At 45.0% G+C, this 19,567-nt stretch overlaps 1 protein-coding gene across 3 annotated transcripts in view; it reads right to left on the reverse strand.

The window, feature by feature from the left end:
- The window catches only part of Ush (Zinc finger protein ush), a 445,671-nt gene that overhangs the window by 1,592 nt on the left and 424,512 nt on the right, over positions 1-19,567 (reverse strand). For 2 of the 3 annotated variants that reach the window (XM_076313242.1, XM_076313240.1), the window contains exons 2-6: positions 5,462-5,718; positions 4,473-4,872; positions 2,152-2,868; positions 912-1,317; positions 185-443 (exon numbers count right to left, since the gene is read on the reverse strand). In XM_076313242.1, the coding sequence (XP_076169357.1) occupies positions 185-443; positions 912-1,317; positions 2,152-2,868; positions 4,473-4,872; positions 5,462-5,718 (2,039 nt within the window). Of the gene's footprint in view, positions 1-184; positions 444-911; positions 1,318-2,151; positions 2,869-4,472; positions 4,873-5,461; positions 5,719-5,957; positions 6,118-19,567 lie in introns of those variants that run through there. The other variant, XM_076313241.1, reaches the window with a different exon arrangement.

The raw sequence follows: 19,567 nt of genomic DNA on the forward strand, positions 1-19,567 counted from the left end.
TTCGAGCGCAAAGGGTTAAAAGATCTTCGTGCAGAGGACCACGTGGGTTCTTGTAATTATGATTTTCATAGTTGTCACCTGGGGTCGAATGCAGAAGCTATTGATAGATGGAATTCTATACCGTGCTCGAAGCGTCAATCAATCTATTAACTGTGAATAAATCATCCAGGAATAAACTATTTACTTTGCACTTGGTGCATCTCGAGTGATGTTCCTGAGGTTCCGGCCTTTTGGGGCAGTAAAACGCTTGATGGGCCACCAGATTGTCCATGGAGGCAAACTTGATACCGCACGCGGCGCAGATAAGTTGAACCAAGGGTGGCGAGGGTGTACCGGGTGGCGGTGGACTGTTGCTGACCGTGGTCTCCCTCGCTTGGCAATAGTGCTTCTTGTGCGCGACGAAGTTCTCGTGTCGGCAGAAGACGATGTTGCATTCCTTGCATCTAGGTATTCGAACATACAGAATCATTCGTTAACGTGATTTTTTCTTTCGAGAATAACAAATAAATAAACCGTTAGCAATGGTCGAGTGTATTCAAATACTCGATTGTTACTCTTTGGTAACGAAATGTTGAATCTTCACCCAAGTAATTGCGTAGAACGAGTATACCATGTATAGACAGAACGAACCAATTCGTTAATCGATCTCTAACGAAGATGTTAAGACATCCAGAACCGTGAAAACAACAATAGGCACAACGTTCTTTGGTTCTTCTGACCTAGCTACGTATAATTGCTCCTAAGGATAAGCAAGGTAGGTTATCATATTAACTCCTGTTGTATATGTTTCACGTGTTCGTACATTTACAATCCGTACAATTACTTGCTATTCGTTTATTTATTTGTCATCTGTGCAGGTCGTCTCGAAGGGAATTCTCGCGACGTTCCTGTTAGAGAAGTGTCAGGTATACCTCGAGACACCTTGTTTGACGAGGACACCAGGGACAGGCGGTGGTGGTAGTTCAGCGAGTCTCAGAGCTAGCTCCGTGGGCGGAGGTGGTGCAACAGCTCCGGCTGTTGTTGGAGCAGACCCGATCGACCTCGCCCTGGGGCTTCCGCTTCCTCTGGATCTCGGGCTACCAGGTGGCGGTGGCAGAGAGGAGGGTGCTGGTGACACCCTGTTCTCTTTCTCGTCCTGGTGCGCCGGTGACTTCCGTACGCTCAGATCGAGGGGCGCCGAACCTGGTGGCGACGTGGACGACGCCACGACCGACGCTGGTGTTGTTGGCTTGTTCGCTGCTCGTAGAACAGGAGGTGGTTCGACCACGGCGTTCTGCGCTGTGGTGGCGAGACCCCTGGTCATTGGCTGGAGATGGCCTGCAATATATAGTTACTTATCTTTCTGATCTATCACTGTGTAAAATGTACGTTAAAAAAGCGACATTATCAACACGTTAAGCGTTACTGGTGACCCATGATGTATTTCTCATCCGGGCCATATCGGTCATCTGTGACCGATGGTACAATTTATTTATAAGATTTCTACTTTCGATGTCTTTGTCCCAGCAACTCGAAAGATAGATTAGTTTCTTTCTCTTTCTGTTACATTCTTGAATCAAAGCATCTCAAGATGTAAACAGGCTCTGCACTTAACGTGTTAAAGAATTTTGGGTGCTTAATCGTAGCTCTTAATTAAGGTCTACTTTGTTCCAGTGATTGCAGGGTACAGAAAAATGTTCTAGGAATAATCTCCTTTCCTAAAGGAAGATGGAGAAAACTGATAGAAGAGGATAACGCTAAGCTATCAATTTACTCCATCCTCGTCCAGAGAAATACTCCCTACTCCTAGAATCATCTTAGACCAGCAACTTGGAAGAAACTAAAAGAAAGGTATTGCACATTGGAACTGTGAACACTCAATCCCCTCGCAGAAGGGTCACTAGTTCTACCTATCTAAGTTAAAAAGTCACAAAACGACATGAAAACAAGCTCAACCCTTCGACTGCGTTCAGCTTGTATATACACATCATACAACGTTATAAGTAGTTAATACTTCAGGGGTTCGCTCAGAACTTAAAACGAAGAACAGAAGTTTACGTGAACCCTGTTTACCATACACGTTCAATATAAAGAACATTGTATCGAAGTCGACCGCAGTCAAAGGGTTAAACAGTTGCAATAGTAACGAGTATCCGCAGTCGAGATACAAACCATTTGGAAGAAGGAAGCACGCGGTGTCAGGTGCAGGCAGGGTTGGCGCGGCCAGGACACTAGCTCCGCGGAACAAGGAGTACGGCACGATCAGAATGGGGTTGGTGGGCAGCGCCAGACACGGCTGAGGTGGCGGAGAGTCACCTGGACTGGCGCTTGTCGGTGGTGACGCTTTCACCGACGACGATGCGGTGCTGGTCGTCGGCGGTGTGTCCTTTACGACGTGCCTGGTGCTGCAGTAGTGTGTCTTGTGCGCGCGGTAGGTCTTCAGGGAGCTGAATCTGATGTCGCAGTTTCTGCAGTATCGCTCCGCCTCCTCGTTCAACGAGCCGTTGGAGGCCGTCGCGGCGCCGCTTCCCGGTGTGGTGGCCGGTGTCGGTGCCGCCGGTATCGTGGGCGGCGCCGGCGACGCGGCGTGCATCCTCATGTGTCTGTTCAAGGAGACCTTCTTATCCGCGCTGTACGAGCAGTGGGGACAAGCGTACGCCTTTCTCACTTCGAACTTGTTGGTCTTCTCCTCGTCCTCGTCGTTCGTGGTGTCCTCCTCCAGCCGTGGACGATGAGCGCAGTAGAAGGTACGGTGAGCCTCGAGGGTGCTCGCCGAACTGAAGCGGATTCCACACGGTGGACAGATCAACGGCGCTGGCCTGGCTGGCTCCACGGTGATCGTCTCCTTCCCGTCGGTTGGCAGCACGAACAACCGACCCGACGCGATTGCTGCAAGAATGGTTGGGTTAATTGAAGCGGTTGTGATGAATAATTGCGGACCTGATAATGTGGACCTAATAATGTGGAACTGATAATGTGGACCTGATAATGTGGACCTGATAATGTGGACCTGATAATGTGGACCTGATAATGTGGACCTGATAATGTGGATCTGATAATGTGGACCTGGGTAACGTTATGTATCGATGGACAAGTGCAGAGAGCAATCCTCACGTGGTTTCTTGGGACAATTGGAGCGAGGTAGGTCTCTAGTAGAACCACCGATCTGATAGGATTCTTGGAAAATGGTTGTTACTATTGTAGAATCGATTTTGCTAAACAATTACAGTAAACTTCTTGTGGTTTCTTAGGGCAATTGGAGTGAGGTAGGTCTCTAGTAGAACCACCCATCTGATAGGATTCTTAGAAAATGGTTGTGTTTTATAGAATTGATTTTGCTAAACAAATAAAGTAAACTCCTTGTGGTTTCTTAGGGCAATTGGAGTGAGGTAGGTCTCTAGTAGAACTATAGATCTGATAGTATTCTTGGAAAATGGTTGTTACTTTTATAGAATCGGTTTTGCTAAACAATTACAGTAAACTTCTTGTGGTTTTTTAGGCTGACTAGAGCAGGATAGATCATACATTTGTTCCAGGGTTTCTTCATTTCACATGGAATATCTAGATTGTTGGACAAACCGTGCAATGCTGAAGGGTTAGCCATGAGAAGGTAGTGTCTCTCTTGTATGGAAGTTCATAGACGTCATGCACGAGTAAAGAGTTGGAGAACCCTAGAGGACTGTAGTAGAATGGTTGTTACTTTAATAAGTAACTCTCCTGCATCGATGGATAAATGCAGAGAATGTTCTTGTGGTTTCTAAGGCTTGCTAGAGCAAGACCAGTTATTTATTTATTCTACGTCTACGGTCCTCGTCAGGAATATAAACACGGTCGAGACGTAGGATAAATAAACGACTGATTTAGCTCTAATTGACCTAAGAACTACAAGAGCGTTCCTCTCTGCATTATGCATTTTGTCCGCATTCATAGGTATGTACAGGTTTTACCAAAGAAGGGGTCTAGCTGATCTATTTGACACGGGTCTCGTACTCACAGGGACTTTAAATTCACACAACAAAGATAGTTATCTTTGCATAAGGAAGCTAGCTTTGCTCTCTGCAAAAATAAAAACACTATCTCAAGAAGAAGAGGAATCTAGAAAAATTTTTAAGGTGGATTATCATCTTGAGATGGAAGTCTTGCGAGTGGAGATATTCAATGTTACCATTCTGAAGTCTAAAAGGATCATTGTCTTAGGAAGAAAAGGAAGCTAGAGCAATTTTGAAGGTGGACAATCATCTTGAGATGGAAGTCTTTCGAGTGGAGGTATTCAATATTACTATTCTGAAGTCTAAAAGGATCATTGTCTTAGGAAGAAAAGGAAGCTGAACAATCATCTTGAGATGGAAGTCTTGCGAGTGGAGGTATTCAATATTACCATTCTGAAGTCTAAAAGGATCATTGTCTCAGGAAGAAGAGGAAGCTAGAGCTATTTTCAAGGTGGACAATCGTCTTGAGATGGAAGTCTTGCGAGTGGAGGTATCGAATATTACCATTCTGAAGTCCAGCTGGCAATGGTGGCACAGGATTCGGCGGCGAGGTGTTCTCCGGTTTGACAGTGAGCGCGGCCACGGCCGCCGGTCGAAGAGCAGGATCCGTCGCCAGACTAGTATTGAGTCTCAGTCTTGGTGCTGCTTCGTCGTCGAGTTTCAGCTTCTTCTCTGAAGGTGGATCGTCCGCGTTGGATCGCCTCGAGGAGTCCTCGGAGTCTCTCCTGCATACGGACTCCCTTCTCCGGATCGAGGAGGACGAGGAAGACGACGACCTGGGTTGACAGTTCTCCTCCTTGACCATGACCATACCGCCACCTTCCTCGTCCGTGTCTTTGGGACTCGACTCTCGCGTCTGATTGAGCCTCGAGGTAGCATGTCGGTCTCTTAAGCTTCTGGCAACCTGAGCAGGATGCAAATTAAACCGATTGGTAAATATCCGTGAAGCCTGGGATCTCTATTAGTGAAAACAAAATCAAAGCGATAGGCTACTTGCCTAATATTCGTGAAGTCTGGGATTTCTATCAGTGAAAACAAAATCAAAACGATAGGCTACTTGCCCTGATCTTATCTTTCCCGCGCAAATCTACACGCACGCGCCCTACCTTTGAAACAGAGAAACTATTGGTACGTCCTAAAACTGGGAATCTCATCTGATGCAACTGATCCTACGAAAAGAACTTTTCTTCAAATACTGTTCTATTCGTTCAAAGAAGAGTTCTATTTGCTCGTTCATCCTTTAGTTATTCCACATTTCAATTGCGACGTGCGACCCAAAGGCGAAAGGGCAAACTTACAATTAGTTCTCTGCTTCAATAATCGTCGTCAAAGTATTACGACCAAGAGCAATATTGTTGACGGAGTAATTTTAAAACGAAGTTCAAAATGGATACGAAGTGGTAGTTTACAGGTAGTTGCGATTGTTGTGGATACTTTTAGTGTAAAAAAAAAAAAAAAGAAAGAAAGAAAAGAAGGAAGAACGATCACCTTACCTCGATATCTTCGGTAAGACTAGCCAGCCGTTTCCGAGCGTCTTCGGAGAGCACGCTGAGCCTCAATCTGATGTCCTCGGTGGCCGAATTCGCGATCGCGACCGTCGCGGGAGGGGGATTCAGTCTCGGTGGTGGTGGTAGGCTCGATTCCTCCTCGACGACCGGCGCGATCGGACTGGAGACCGCCGATCCACCGCCCTCCACGCCACTGCTCACCGATGGTGTCTTCTCCGAGTCGCTCCATTCCTCATCCTCCCCTGAAACCGTTCAAGTTTGCGTATTTTATTTCTTCCATCGCGTGTACCACGTCTAACCTCGTATACGAATCGACTCTCGTAACTCTCGTACGATTTTAAAACACTCCCCAACGTATCGTACAACGAACTCCCCAACACGTAGAAACTTAAATTGAAAAAAAAAGAAGAAGAAGCAAAAAAAAAAAAGAGGAGATATATACGTATATCCAGGTGTTTAAATTTAATTCTAACGTTCGTACATTTGCTCAGGTTGCCCCAACGACGACGATCCACCGTCACCCGAGAAACGACCATAACCACAAAGCGGATCCACGTGGAACGGCCGGGCGGCTCGGTAGAACCGGAAGCGGAGGCCGGCGGAAGAAAGTACAAGAAAAAAGCGAGCACGCACGTTGGAACGATGCGTCTCTATGGCCGTTCGGCTCCCTAATGGTCGCTCGCCACGCCAGCGTTTGCGTACCCTCTGTGTTCCCTTCACCCTGCCCCTCCTGTCCACCTATCTCTCTCTATTCATCTATCTATCCCCCTACCAGGCCACCCCACTCGCTGCACCCTTCGCACGCCTCTGGGATCCCCCACCATTCGGCGTGCCGCGTCGCGGCGTGTCGGCTCGACGCCGAAGGGGCTGCTCCCGCGTCGAGTGAGTCTCTCGGATAAGCCGCGAGTGCGCGGGGTTGTTTGGGTTATTGGGCACTCAGCATCCTGTGAAACGGAACCGTCTTTCCCGGAACGATTCGGGAACACTTTCGGGAATCTCTGTTTCGTCGTTACGGGAAGATCCCGGCGCCAGATTGGCCAAACGCCGCGGTGGGGATAGAGACGGATCTGCCTTTGACCTTGCTTATCTTCGTTCATCTATTTTCGGTCCCCCTCTCTCCCTCCTACCGAGAAAGTTGAGGCGCGAGGAAGGATCACGAGCACCGGGGATCGGTTTTGGAACAGGTTTCGGGCCACGATACCGTGTCCCGAAGTCGCTCTTGTTTTCATGGGGTCCGATTTCGTTAGGGCCCCGAAGCCATGTTTTCCGAGAGGCCGCGACCTCTGCTGGTGGTGTCTTGGGATCTAGAGAGGGGAGGATACTTCTTTTCGCGAAAATAATTTGTACGGTTCGGTTAGGTTAGGTTGGACGATTTTCGTAGGTTTAATGGTTTTTTAAGTATTTTTAATTTGCGAGTATGTGGAATATGAGTATGTAGTATTTTTAATTTGTGAGTATGTAGAACGTGAGTATGTAGTATTTTTAATTTGTGAGTATGTAGTATGTATGTAGCATTTTTAATTTGTAAGTATGTAGTATTTTTAATTTGTGAGTGTGTAGTATGTGAGTATGTAGTATTTTTAATTTGTGAGTATGTAGAATGTGAGTATGTAGTATTTTTAATTTGTGAGTATGTAGTATTTTCAATTTGTGAGTATGTAGAATGTGAGTATGTAGTATTTTTAATTTGTGAGTATGTAGTATTTTTAATTTGTAAGTATGTAGTATGTATGTAGTATTTTTAATTTCTGAGTATGTAGTATACTCAGCAGAAACCGTGCTACACCCATAAAGTGTAGTCTATGAGATCCCAGAGACAATTTTAGAGCGGAAGTATCAATAGACACTGACAAGATACTTGTAATGTTAGGATTCAAGAAACGTTTGTAGGGAAGTACAAACGGGCCGAGTACAAAGTAAAAGTATTTTAATCATGACAGGATATATTTTTATTCAAGCTGGTATTACAAGAGCACCATTAACAAGGGAACGTTTTTCTTATGTTCAAGTACCGATACGTTGCCCCTTTCTAGAGTTATAAGGTAAAAGCACTTAATTATGATAAAATCCTAATCTGACGTTTACCCCTCTTGGTACTTCCACGCTACAATTGAAAACGAGTATAAAAAGAGTTTTCTCGGAGTAACTTATTTTACATCGTAGTTGACCTTCGACGACCTTGATTGACCTTTAGCCACAGCATACTCTATTAGAAGATAATATGCAATCGAAGAAATAAAAACAACTAAAGCTTCGCGTGTCCTCTCTACCTACGAAAGAACTATCGACATCAGATTGCGTCCCCCTTGAAACCGTGCAAGATCGATTCGATGCATGCTCCTCTATCGCCAAAAGTAGACATATTGTTCCGGATGGCCAGTTTTAAATACCTCTCACGGTATTTAACTCCTCAGCTTCTTGGATCATTTCACTTGAGAAGTCAACCCATGAACAAACCAATTACAAACGATCAACAGTGAGTCAAAGTTGGAAGCAAAACACAGTAATACCAATGATAAAACTGAAAAAAAGCTTAACAAAAATCACAAACAGGTGTCTAAACAGGAACCAAAAGGAGAAACTAACTATAAATCAAACGTCGTACTGTGTATATAAATATTAACAATCATCACTGCTACATACTCGTCACAATGTTATATACCACTTTTCCAATCGCCCATACGTACTACATTTTCTACGACCCAACACACCAAGCAACAATGCAAATGTCCTCTGGTACCTCCACTCTACACAGTCTCTCGAATCCTGTCGCCCAACGATCCAACGCCAAGTGTCTCACCAACCACAAGTGTCCTGTCAGTTTTCATTCGGCGTGGTCTCGGTCAAGGTACGTACATCCGAATCAAATTCACCGGAGACGCGTATGCCAACCGTCAAGAATCGTAACATCGTCCGGACACCTCGAACGTCCGCATTGTGAACCGTGTGCCCCTTTTCACGGCGGATCTCGAGGATATCCGTGGCTCGGGGCACCGGGTACGTCGCGAACGCGGAACGTCCAGGTGGGTTGTCCTCGAAATCGAGACGACACGCGTATCGTCCGTCGAATTACCCGGATGCTTTAATTGCCTCGTTGGGCGAGGCTCGACGAGGCGGACCGAGTCCACGCGAGCGAAAAGGACGTACACGGGACGAGGGGAGGTGGAGGTGGAGGAGGGAGGGGGCAAGATGCCGAAGGAGATTGGGCAGAGGGTTGCAGCGCACTTCTAGGCTATCCTGCGCTCGCATCTACAGGACAGTCGTGTTCCTTCTGCCTCTCTGTAAATAAGCGGTCATCGATGGATCGGCAGCAGGCCTCGGCCAGCACCACGTTCCTCTTGTCTACCTCCTACCATTCTTCTTTTTTTCGTCCCCACCCCAACCGACTCTCTCTCTTTTCTAATGCTATCTTCTTCGCCGTCTATTTCTTCGTCTGCTTGTTGCTCCCTAGGTACCTGGGGCCCCCGACAGCATTCTTAATTGCACGCGCGTACAAGAGCTACCTGGGACCACGGGATGCGTCCGCCGTGGATTTAGACTGAAGCTCTTGATTGCAACCGAGTACACGGGTAATACGGTCACGGTTATCCGGGTGGTAGCAATGGTTCGGTGTACCGGTTGGACTCGTATTACACGAATTTTTATATCGTTCGTTCGAGGTTAAGTGGAATTTTAATTCGACGATGGTCGTCTGTCCATCGAATGTTTCGACAGTGGAGTTCGGGAACAGTGTTCCTCGAGAAGACACACGTAAGAGGAAATTTGGGTAACTTCGCTCGAGTCTTTCTACGAGAAGTCGAAGTTCGAAACGGGGGACTTCGTTCCGCGCGAGCAATAAAAGGTACGCGATACTTCGTCAGAACTGGACACGCACAGAGGCGGGAAGCCTACCGATTGGTGGAGAGATATTGGTGACTCACGTTCCGCCAATAGGAAATCTTCCCGCCTTCGTGGTGACGCGTGTCCGGTGCTCGCAAGTTTTGTGCCGCCCAGTGTACACGCACCAGTGTCTCTCAAAGTTTGGTCACTCACTATTACCCCCTCATCGAAGGGACACTTTCTTTTTCACCTAGCTACCCTGAAGACAGAGTCAATTGGGTCTTCTCAGACCTAGAAAGATCTTCGTCAAATTGTACCATTAGTACCGCTTTTCTCAGAAACGAAGAAACACGCGATATAATGATACAATTTTCGAAATATTAGTGCGAGCAAGTCACGGGTCGATTTTGACCCACGCCTGTCCCACAGTCTCCTAAACCGTTGGTACTGCACGAGGGTTGTATCATCCATTTATAAATGTTTCGTAAAAAGAAAGAAAAAAAAGACAGTGGTTACGTTTCCAAAGCTTTCTGTCGAATTTAAAAAATATTCCTCGACGAGTACATTTCATCGATGGTGCTCAACGAACAGTAGTTTTAATTGATCGAAAACGTCGTGTCCACCCAACAGTGTCACGGGGGGAGGTGGAAGGACTCTTCCAATCGCGCGTGCCCCACGAAGAACTATTAAACACGCTCCCGGTTCGTTTCCATCCGGCTTTCTGCCTTTCATTCTCGTTACCGCCTTCGACCATTTCTTAATTGCGCGTGCATGCAAACGTTCCCGATCGAGAGGGCTGCACCTTGCTCGCCTACAACCACCTACAACCGCCACCAACCACCTCCGGGCGCTGAGGGTGTAATATATCTCGAAAAGAAGAGGTGGAGGTGGGGGATGGGTGGGGGGAACACGGCCGCCATTAACATATCCGCGGCCTGATAAGCCTTTCTCAGAACCGATACCGCGCCCGTGTACACCTTCGGCCCCGCTTTATGCGAGAAACGAACAGCCGCGGCCGCGTGAGAAACGGGGTTCGGAAGCTCTGCTCTTTGCCGCTCACGGTTTCGCTCGCTTTGTCGTACGTGCGTGTTCCGGTTGTTTAGCCCGAATTCTGGAATCACGGGGCCACGCACTGCACGCGAGTTCTCCAATGTGATTTTCTACTTTTTTTTTTTTTCTTTTGTGTTTTTTTTTATTTTTTCGGTACCCCTTTTTGGTGCTCCGGAGGAAGATATCTTCGTTCGAACGGTAGCTTATTGGCGTTCGGTCACTTTTGACGCGACAAGTTTGAAAATTAACGCGTCGCAGATTGAAAATTAACACGTTGCAGCTTGAAAATTAAAGTGTCACGAATTGAAAATTAACGCGTCGCAGCTTGAAAATTAACGCGTCGCAACTTGAAAATTAACACGTTGCAGCTTGAAAATTAACGCGTCACAGCTTGAAAATTAACGCGTCGCAGCTTGAAAATTAACGCGTCGTAGCTTGAAAATTAACACGTTGCAGATTGGAAATTAACACGTCGCAGTTTGAAAATTAACACGTTGCAGATTGAAAATTAACGCATTGTAGATTGAAAATTAACGCGTTGCAGATTGAAAATTAAAGTGTCACAGATTGAAAATTAACGCGTCGTAGCTTGAAAATTAACACGTCGCAGATTAAAAAATAACGCATTGCAGATTGAAAATTAAAGTGTCACAGATTGAAAATTAACGCGTCGTAGCTTGAAAATTAACACGCAGCAGCTTGAAAATTAACGCGTCACAGCTTGAAAATTAACGCGTCGCAGCTTGAAAATTAACACGTCGCAACTTGAAAATTAACACGTCGCAGTAGTGCCTCGCTTAATGTTCGAGAATCGAAACCACGGATTCTTTTTATCAATACGTGAAGCATGGGTGGAGAATTTTTTGTCGAACAAGTTTTAACGATCCTACTGTAGCGCAAAGGGATAATTTATATTTTTGTTGGTCATTGAATATAGAAGAAAACTTAGGAAAGCATACTCTTGATACCGAGTATTTTAATAGTATATTGAATAGAAATAAATCGTTTTTCTTTCTTCGAGTATGGTGCTTTTAAAGCGAGTATACTCACTCTTATTGAAAGAATTAAGAAAAATATACGCGCAAACTTTATGCGCCAATGAGTCAAGGTAGATTACTATTGATTCTAAGTAAATGTTAATTGATAATAATACTATTATCAACATAGCAAAAATATAGCGAACAACTGGAAAAGGCTTGATGCATCGAAGAACCGAATTGGTAATGTATCGTGTAACCTGAACTGTGAAACGCTTAAAAATAAAACTGACAAACATCCAATTATTCGACAAATGGTAAAAAATCCGGCCGGTTACGATTAAAATCATCGTATAAAATTACTTCTTACTAAAATTGTAGACTTTCCTCTGAAGAAACGTGGCGTGGAAACAGTGTTACAATGAAACTTTAATGGTTTCTGTATGAAAATGGTAACACGGTTTCAAGAAGTGGTTATGAATATTATTTCCTGCATAAATTCGACCAAAACACGACACGGAGGAGTACAACTGGAGAGGACTCGTGCTCGGACACCATAATTACGAAGCTGCAGCCCATCGACACTGGACTACCGCCCTCGGTCGGAGTTTGAGTAGGTTAAAGGCACTCAAGGTACCAGCGGAGCGTGATCTTTATTGTTAAATATTTTCCAAAGCGTTCGCTATCTATGCAAACGACCGAACACGAGCGTAATATATTTCGGTTCTCAATCCACCTACGAAGTTTCGTACGAACCGGTGCCTAACAACGCGTGTAGCTACGTCCGGGTTAGGTCTCGTTAACGCAGCTTGTAAGCCGAGTTTTCAGAAACGATCTTTTCCGGCGCTCACGGAACACGAATACTTGGCTCGGTGAGCTCTCCCCGGTCTCGATATCGCGTAGTAAACATCGCGCAGACCCGGCTGGTATTGTTCCGCGGGGCACAGGTTGAGGACCACTGGAACGATTGATGTAAAACGCGTGAAAACTGAATAAATTATGCTTGACGAGCGTTAAACTGAAAGCCGGCCCGATAATGTTTATCACTCGGTTTTAAAACATTGTAGCATGGTAAGTTTGCAAGGGAACACGTCCTTCGCATTTAAAGTGTTAATTATGACATGGAAATGAGATATGCTTTAAGTGGTAGTTCGCACTTCCAGCCGACGATTAATAGTTTTATTAAACTTGTCAAGAGGAAGAAGATCTTTGATAAGTTTTCAATTTCCATATTATAATTTCTCGGACAACCTCTCGAAGCATTTCTCTGCATTTCTCAACCATCCGTGTCCGTGTTCTCCGGCCGTGTCTAAAAAATTATAACGAGAAAATAAATATTCGGTGTAACCGGGCATTGTATTTAGGAACCAACGTTTCATACATCACGACACGTGGCACGTTTTTGGTCACGTAACGCACCACGATTTATCGCGTCACGTGTTAAGCGACTACTTGTCAAAACACCGGGTTTTTAACACACGTGCTGCCATCGTTGTTGATTCTTTTAACGGTCGAACTTTCCGCCAGCATTTTTCCCTAATCGTGACCCGCGAACGAACAGCGGATAAATACAACTCCGCGTACGATGGCTCCGTACCTCGATAAATGTAACCTCGATAACGCGAGAGCCTCGTTAGTTGCATCGTGTCGAGCTGGTAGAAGGGATGGTTACTCGGTGAAGAGTGCGGTGGAAGGGTGAGAGTAACAGGTAGTAGTAACCATAGATAGTGTCTCCTCGAGAAAGGAGCAAGCTTCGTTAAGGTAATTCGACGTTTACTTCTCGCTATCGTATTCGAGCAATGTCAAATACACCCAGACGTCAATTATCGGAAATAATAGCTAGACAACGCATCCGATAACCAAATTATAACATTTCGTGTAATCGATCGACGAGGACAAAACTAAAAAGGTATGGTACTCCAAGTGCGGGTATATTTCTTGACAACTACGCTCACAATATTATACTATATACTGTACTGGTTAATGGAAAATTGATTTTTTCTAGAATCGAAATATTGTAAGAGCAGAACTTGCTTCGTTCGATAAGAACTCTTAACGATCTATTGCAAGAATTTGATTTTTCAAAATGGAGAGATTCTGAGTCTTCAATTTATAATTTCTCATTGTTCTGTGCAATTTTTGCTAAACTTTACATCGATCAATTTCTCCCCATTTCAAATATCCAATATTCTATGCAATTTTTACTAAACTTTACATTGTCCAATTCCTCTTTACTTACAATTTCCCAATATTCCATGCAATTTTTACTAAACTTCACATCAACCAATTCCTCCTAGATCCTTCAATAATTTCCCAAGATTCAATGCAATTTTTACTAAACTTTACATCGATCAATTCCTCCCTATTTCAATTATCCAATATTCTATGCAATTTTTACTAAACTTCACATCAACCAATTCCTCCTAGATCCTTCAATAATTTCCCAAGATTCTATGCAATTTTTACTAAACTTAACATCGATCAATTCCTCCCCATTTCAAATATCCAATATTCTATACAATTTTTACTAAACTTCACATTGTCCAATTCCTCTTTACTTACAATTTCCCAATATTCTATGCAATTTTTACTAAACTTCACATCAACGAATTCCTCCTAGATCCTTTAATAATTTCCCAAGATTTTATGCAATTTTTACTAAACTTCACATCGTCCAATTCCTCCCCATTTCAATTATCCAATATTCTATGCAATTTTTACTAAACTTGACATCGATCAATTCCTCCCCATTTCAAATATCCAATATTCTATGCAATTTTTACTAAACTCCAGATCAACCACTTCCTCCCTACTTAAAATTACCCAACATACTCTAAAATTTTCACTAAAGTTCACATCGACCAATTCCTCCCACTCTGAAAAAGATAGAAAATTGTCCAGTTAGCAGCGAAAGTACGTGGCTCGAATTCGCTGATTCCCCTTCTACGTTCGTGGTACACGTTATCGTCGATCGGTGGAAAGTTGGCCGAACAACGTGGTAACACCCTGGCACGGCGAATCGAGTTGTCGAGGCATCTACCCGAGGCTCTATCGGGCCAGGTTGCTTCCCGAGTGCTCGCCCATCGCGTCCAGCTAACCGCGACCATATCCACCGCTTCCTCCCCGGGCAGGCCATCGTCCCGGTGAGGCCGGACGCGTAGCGAGCAGAAGGCGAAGGTACCACCGGTGGCAGGAAAACGAGCGCAACGGTAGCAGCTTCATCGGCGCTATGCAAATAGGATCCTGATCGTGACGCGGGTAGGCAAACACGCGACGTACAGGTAACAGGCAGGGCTGGTGAGCAGCCCTGAGTGAGTCCTCTCCTCCTCCTCCTCCTCCTCCACCTCCTCCTCCTCGTCCTCCTTCTCCTCCTCGACCTCCTCCATCTACCTCCGACTCCTCTTCCTCTTCGCGTCGTCTTGTTCTTCTTTCCAGTCGTATTATGGTAGTGTGCGCCCTCTTTTCACGGGGCCACGACCCATGCCAGAGATGCATGCCAGTCGTACCGATGCATCCATGAACACTTTGCTTTTCTCTTTCTGTGTCTCCTCTACTCTTTGTCTCTCCGGGCACAGTCGGTGTCTCTGTCCCGCCGACCGGTCACCGTCGCCTTTTTCACTCGGCTCTCTACACGCTGCATCGTGGAGATATGCTAATGCGGCCGTCCCGATCGTGACACTGCGGCTGCTAAGTGAGAGCTCAAGTCGCAACCTTCTCATCGGCTCCTACGCCGCGGTCAGCCGCTGCCCTCTTCCTCGTGCAACGTCGATCTCGCTCTCGGCCGGTGTTCCTGTCCCGTGCACCGCGAGCCGTAGAATCTTTTCTTGACGTTGACAGTCGTCCCCTGTTTCGGCTGACGGCCTATGCGCCGCGCGGCTTTGCGACGCCTCGGGGAACACGCTGCTGCCAACCCGGTTGACGCTGATGGGCTCCGATAGACCGCGGCGAGATGAAAATTGTTCGCTCGAGTCGGACGTCATAGTTCGAAACGACAGGTAGGTAACGTCCTACAGACCGGAGTTTCGAGTTGCCTACGGGTTTACCTTTGCAACAGGATCGAACGACTTCCTAAGGTTCTACAGGGCTTTAACTCTACTGGCGAGAATGTTTACGCGGTACTGTTCGATCGAGTAGGGTGTTGTGGTTGGTCCAGGGGTGTCTGTTGTTCAGATTTAGACCAGATCGAAGGAAAAACTTTCATAGGTCCGGAGAACCTATTTAAGGTAGTTTATTTATTAGCTTAGGAATGGAGAATCGTGTGATATTAGTCAGCTCGAGTAGGGTGTTGTGGTTGGTCTAGGGGTGTCTGTTGTTCAGATTTAGACCAGATCGAAGGAAAGACCTTCGTAGGTCCGGAGAACCTATTTAAGGTAGTTTATCCATTACCTCAGAAATGGAGAATCTATAGCACAATATTGCTCAGCTCTAGTCGGATGTCATGGTTCTCGATAGATAGTGCCTAGGTTAGAGATATAGTTTAGATTTTTATGAGACTTAGGCAAAAAATTTCACAGGTCTGAAGAATCTATAGTGCAATATTGGTCAGCTCGAGTTGGATGTCATGGTTCTCGATAGATAGTGCCTAGGTCAGAGGTATAGTTTAGATTTTTATGAGAGTAAAGAACTTCACAGGTCCGAAGAGTCTTCGTCTTTTAACTCGGAAATCGAGAAAAGCAAGAATGAGGCAATATCATGCTTCTCGATAGGTAATGCCTAGGCTAAAAGTGTCTAAGTCTTTAGTAGTTTAGATGTTTACGAGACCCAAGTAAAGTAACGATGAAGTAAAGTCTTCATTCTTTAACTCGCAAATCGAGAATCACGCGATATTAGTTGGCTCGAGCCGAACGATATAGTTGATCTTCACAGATAGCGTTTAGACCAGAGTTTCAAGTTGTCTACAATTTACACTTCACGAGTTTTTAGTAACAGACTTCATAAACTTGGAAAGCTTTCAGTATTTAACTCAGCAATCAAGAATCACGCGATGTTAGTTGACACTAATTGGATGTCATAGTTCTCGACAGGCAGTGCCTAGGCTACAGATGTCTATAGTTTAAATTTTTATTAGACCAAGTAAGAGACTTCACAGAATCAAAGAATCTTCTGTGTTGAATTGAATTGGCCTATATTCTAACATTTTTTCGGACCTAATTAACAATCTGTACAGTTTCTAGGAGGTCCTACTGATCAGATGATTTCTTTTTCGTGACGTTACCCTTTGCCCAGTCTCGAATTCAGATTCTTTCCTGCAATCTACTACATTTCGTCCAACGACAACTTAGAAGATACTAAACAAAACCACGTGACAGGGACAGACGTTCATCGAGTCACATTGACTTGCAAGAAGCGTATCTGACCTAAGTCTGACGCTAGTGTCTCAAAATACCGTCTTGAGGATCTTTCTATACCTCTAATCCTCACTTTACTCTCATTAATCCTCACACCGTGAACCTGTTAAACACTACCCTGATGTGTACACATACGAATCGCAATTCGTATAAATTCTACTACATATTTGTATCCATTCGGTAGACAACTCCGTTCGATTTGGATCCCGTCCAAAGTCACTTAGTCGTGTTCAGCACCTTCCAGACTCTGTCTGGACGAAGTGTAGGTTGTGGTAGAGTGACCCAATGCACACGGACAAGGACACAATTCTTGATCAAGCTGGACGAACATCGTTGCAACAAAATAGGCGAATTTGTGGGAATTCTACCAGGTAGATCTTCTGGAATATCTTCCACTACGTGACAGTCACTCCAGGAGGAATACCTCCTTCTGGAACAGATCTCTCCAGCTCCCAATCATACACGTTTTACCTGCCCGATTCGATGAACTCTTCTCGTTCGACGTGGTACGCAAACACAAGTTTTTCACGGGGGGTCCGTGACGTGATTGATCAGATAGGGACGTAAAATATCGAGGTACCCTCTGCAACCGATATTTATTGTTCCCGGAGAAATTCTATGCACAGTGATTCAACGTGCTGGTCGATTTACAGAGAAAACTACTCCTCCTCCTTCTCCTCCCCGGGCACAGTGGAGAGTCGGCCGTAAAGGGTTAAACGCTGATGCAATCGATCAATTCAATTCGTCCCGTTACACTTAACTCCTCAAGATTCAGCGGGCATCGCGCAAGCACACCTCATTAAAACGTAAATCTACCCGATCGATCCGATATCTTCGATCTGCCTTTATTCCGGGCCTGCTCTCCCCGTCGTTTTCTTCGTCGACCTGTGTACACGTGAGAAAGAGAGAGAGAGATACAGGGGAGGGGGGTAGCGGTATAGGCGGGAGGGTGTGGGCAGGGGGGAGGAGCGGAGGATCTTGTACAGACCGTCCACGTTCGTCCATCCCTTCCAAGAAGTTCAGATCACGTCGCGGAGCACATTATTCATGCAAAGCTCTTACTACGTCCACCTTCGTCTCTATCTGCGTATCAACACGCATGGCTATACGTGGCCGTCATACGTGTAGTGACGGCACACCGCGAGGCGATTCGAATTGCCTCCGATCTATGGCCAGGAATTTCGTGAGACACTGCGCAAGCTGTCGGACGACGTTCACACAGTGGGTTTTTGGAGACTTGGGACGTTTTGGGGTCTCAGAGGTCCCCGACTGGCTCGATCGGTGCAGTCACGGGGTATCCAGGTGACCGTGGATCTGGAATGGAGGATTCGAATCGCTCTCGACCCAGTGGCAAGAGTCTGACGAGACGTTGCACTCTTTTGGAGGTTATTCCGCGATTCTGACGATACGAGGGCATTACTGTTTTGAGGTTTTGTTGTTCTTAGGGAGACGCAGTGTCCTTTTATAAGAAACTGACTTCGGTTGCGTCGTTGCGAGGACTTCTAGAGTGTCCTCGACACTTGATGGGTTAATATACTTGATGGGTTAATACACTTGATGGGTTAATACACTTGATGGGTTAATACACTTGATGGGCAAGTAGTGTTCTAGGTTCGGCGATGAATGGAAACTGTACAACGGATGCGTAGATGGTTCTCCAGGTATTAATGGTAAAAATTCTTTCGAAATTAATGTTTGAACGGTCTCCGGATGAAAGTGCAAGCATCTGATTTTTCCACAGGGAACGATAGACTCCACGAGAAGGATCTATCGGCAAATTGATTTTAGACAGAGCGAGTGACCCTGACTTCAGAAAGAAATCGCTGAAATTGACGTCGCCAATGCGGAAAATTATAAATAGCAGCGTGACTCACGGCGTGACCCATGCCGGATTGAACGTGTCACGCGGGTTACATCATCCTACGTGTAAACCGAATCGATCTATCCGTTAAATCGATTTACCGAACAAGAGGATCGGCGACCAAATCGCTCGATTGGGTTACTTTGAGTTTGTTTGCGAATATTTAGAAAAAAAGTGTCCAGTTGTCAGGTATTCTATTAAGAAATTGTTTCATTATTCTCAAAGGAGTTCTTCACGTTAGCTCTAAATGTCGGAGAAATAGATAAATTACTTCAGACACTGCTCTCGTAATCTACAATTTATTTCTAATTTATTCGTGATTTACAGTGACCGTGAAAATTGCACCACTTTTTAAAAATATAGTTGGTCGAACGGTGGATACGTATGGTAGCTCTATATTGGACTGCTTTGTTGCAGTAAATAATACCTTCTTTTGTGAGAATACAATTTTTCGGGCCTAATAATATAGACGGTTATTACTAGAGCGAGGGTTGAACTAAAAATGTAGCGCAATTTCTATTACCTACTACTGTACGAGTAGTGCAATTTCTATTGTCCACTATAGTACAAGTGGTGCAATTTCTATTGTCTAGTATAGTACGAGTGCAATTTCTATTGTCCACAATAGTACAAGTGGTGCAATTTCTATTGCCTACTATAATACGAGTGCAATTACTATTGTATACTCTAGTACGAGTGCAATTTCTATTGCCTACTGTAGTACGAATGCAATTTCTATTGTCTACTATAGTACGAGTGCAATTTCTATCGCCTACTATAGTACGAGTGCAATTTCTATTGTCTACTATAATACGAGTGCAATTTCTATTGTCTACTACAGTACGAGTGCAATTTATATCGCCTACTATAGTATGAGTGTAATTTCTATTGTCTACTATAGTACGAGTGCAATTTCTATCACCTAATATAGTACGAATGCAATTTCTATTGTCCACAATAGTATAAGTGGTGCAATTTCTATTACCTACTATAGCACGAGTGCAATTTCTATTGCCCACTATAGTACGAGTGCAAT

The sequence above is a fragment of the Ptiloglossa arizonensis genome, chromosome 5 (genome assembly GCF_051014685.1).
Source record: "Ptiloglossa arizonensis isolate GNS036 chromosome 5, iyPtiAriz1_principal, whole genome shotgun sequence".
Lineage (NCBI taxonomy): Eukaryota > Metazoa > Arthropoda > Insecta > Hymenoptera > Colletidae > Ptiloglossa > Ptiloglossa arizonensis.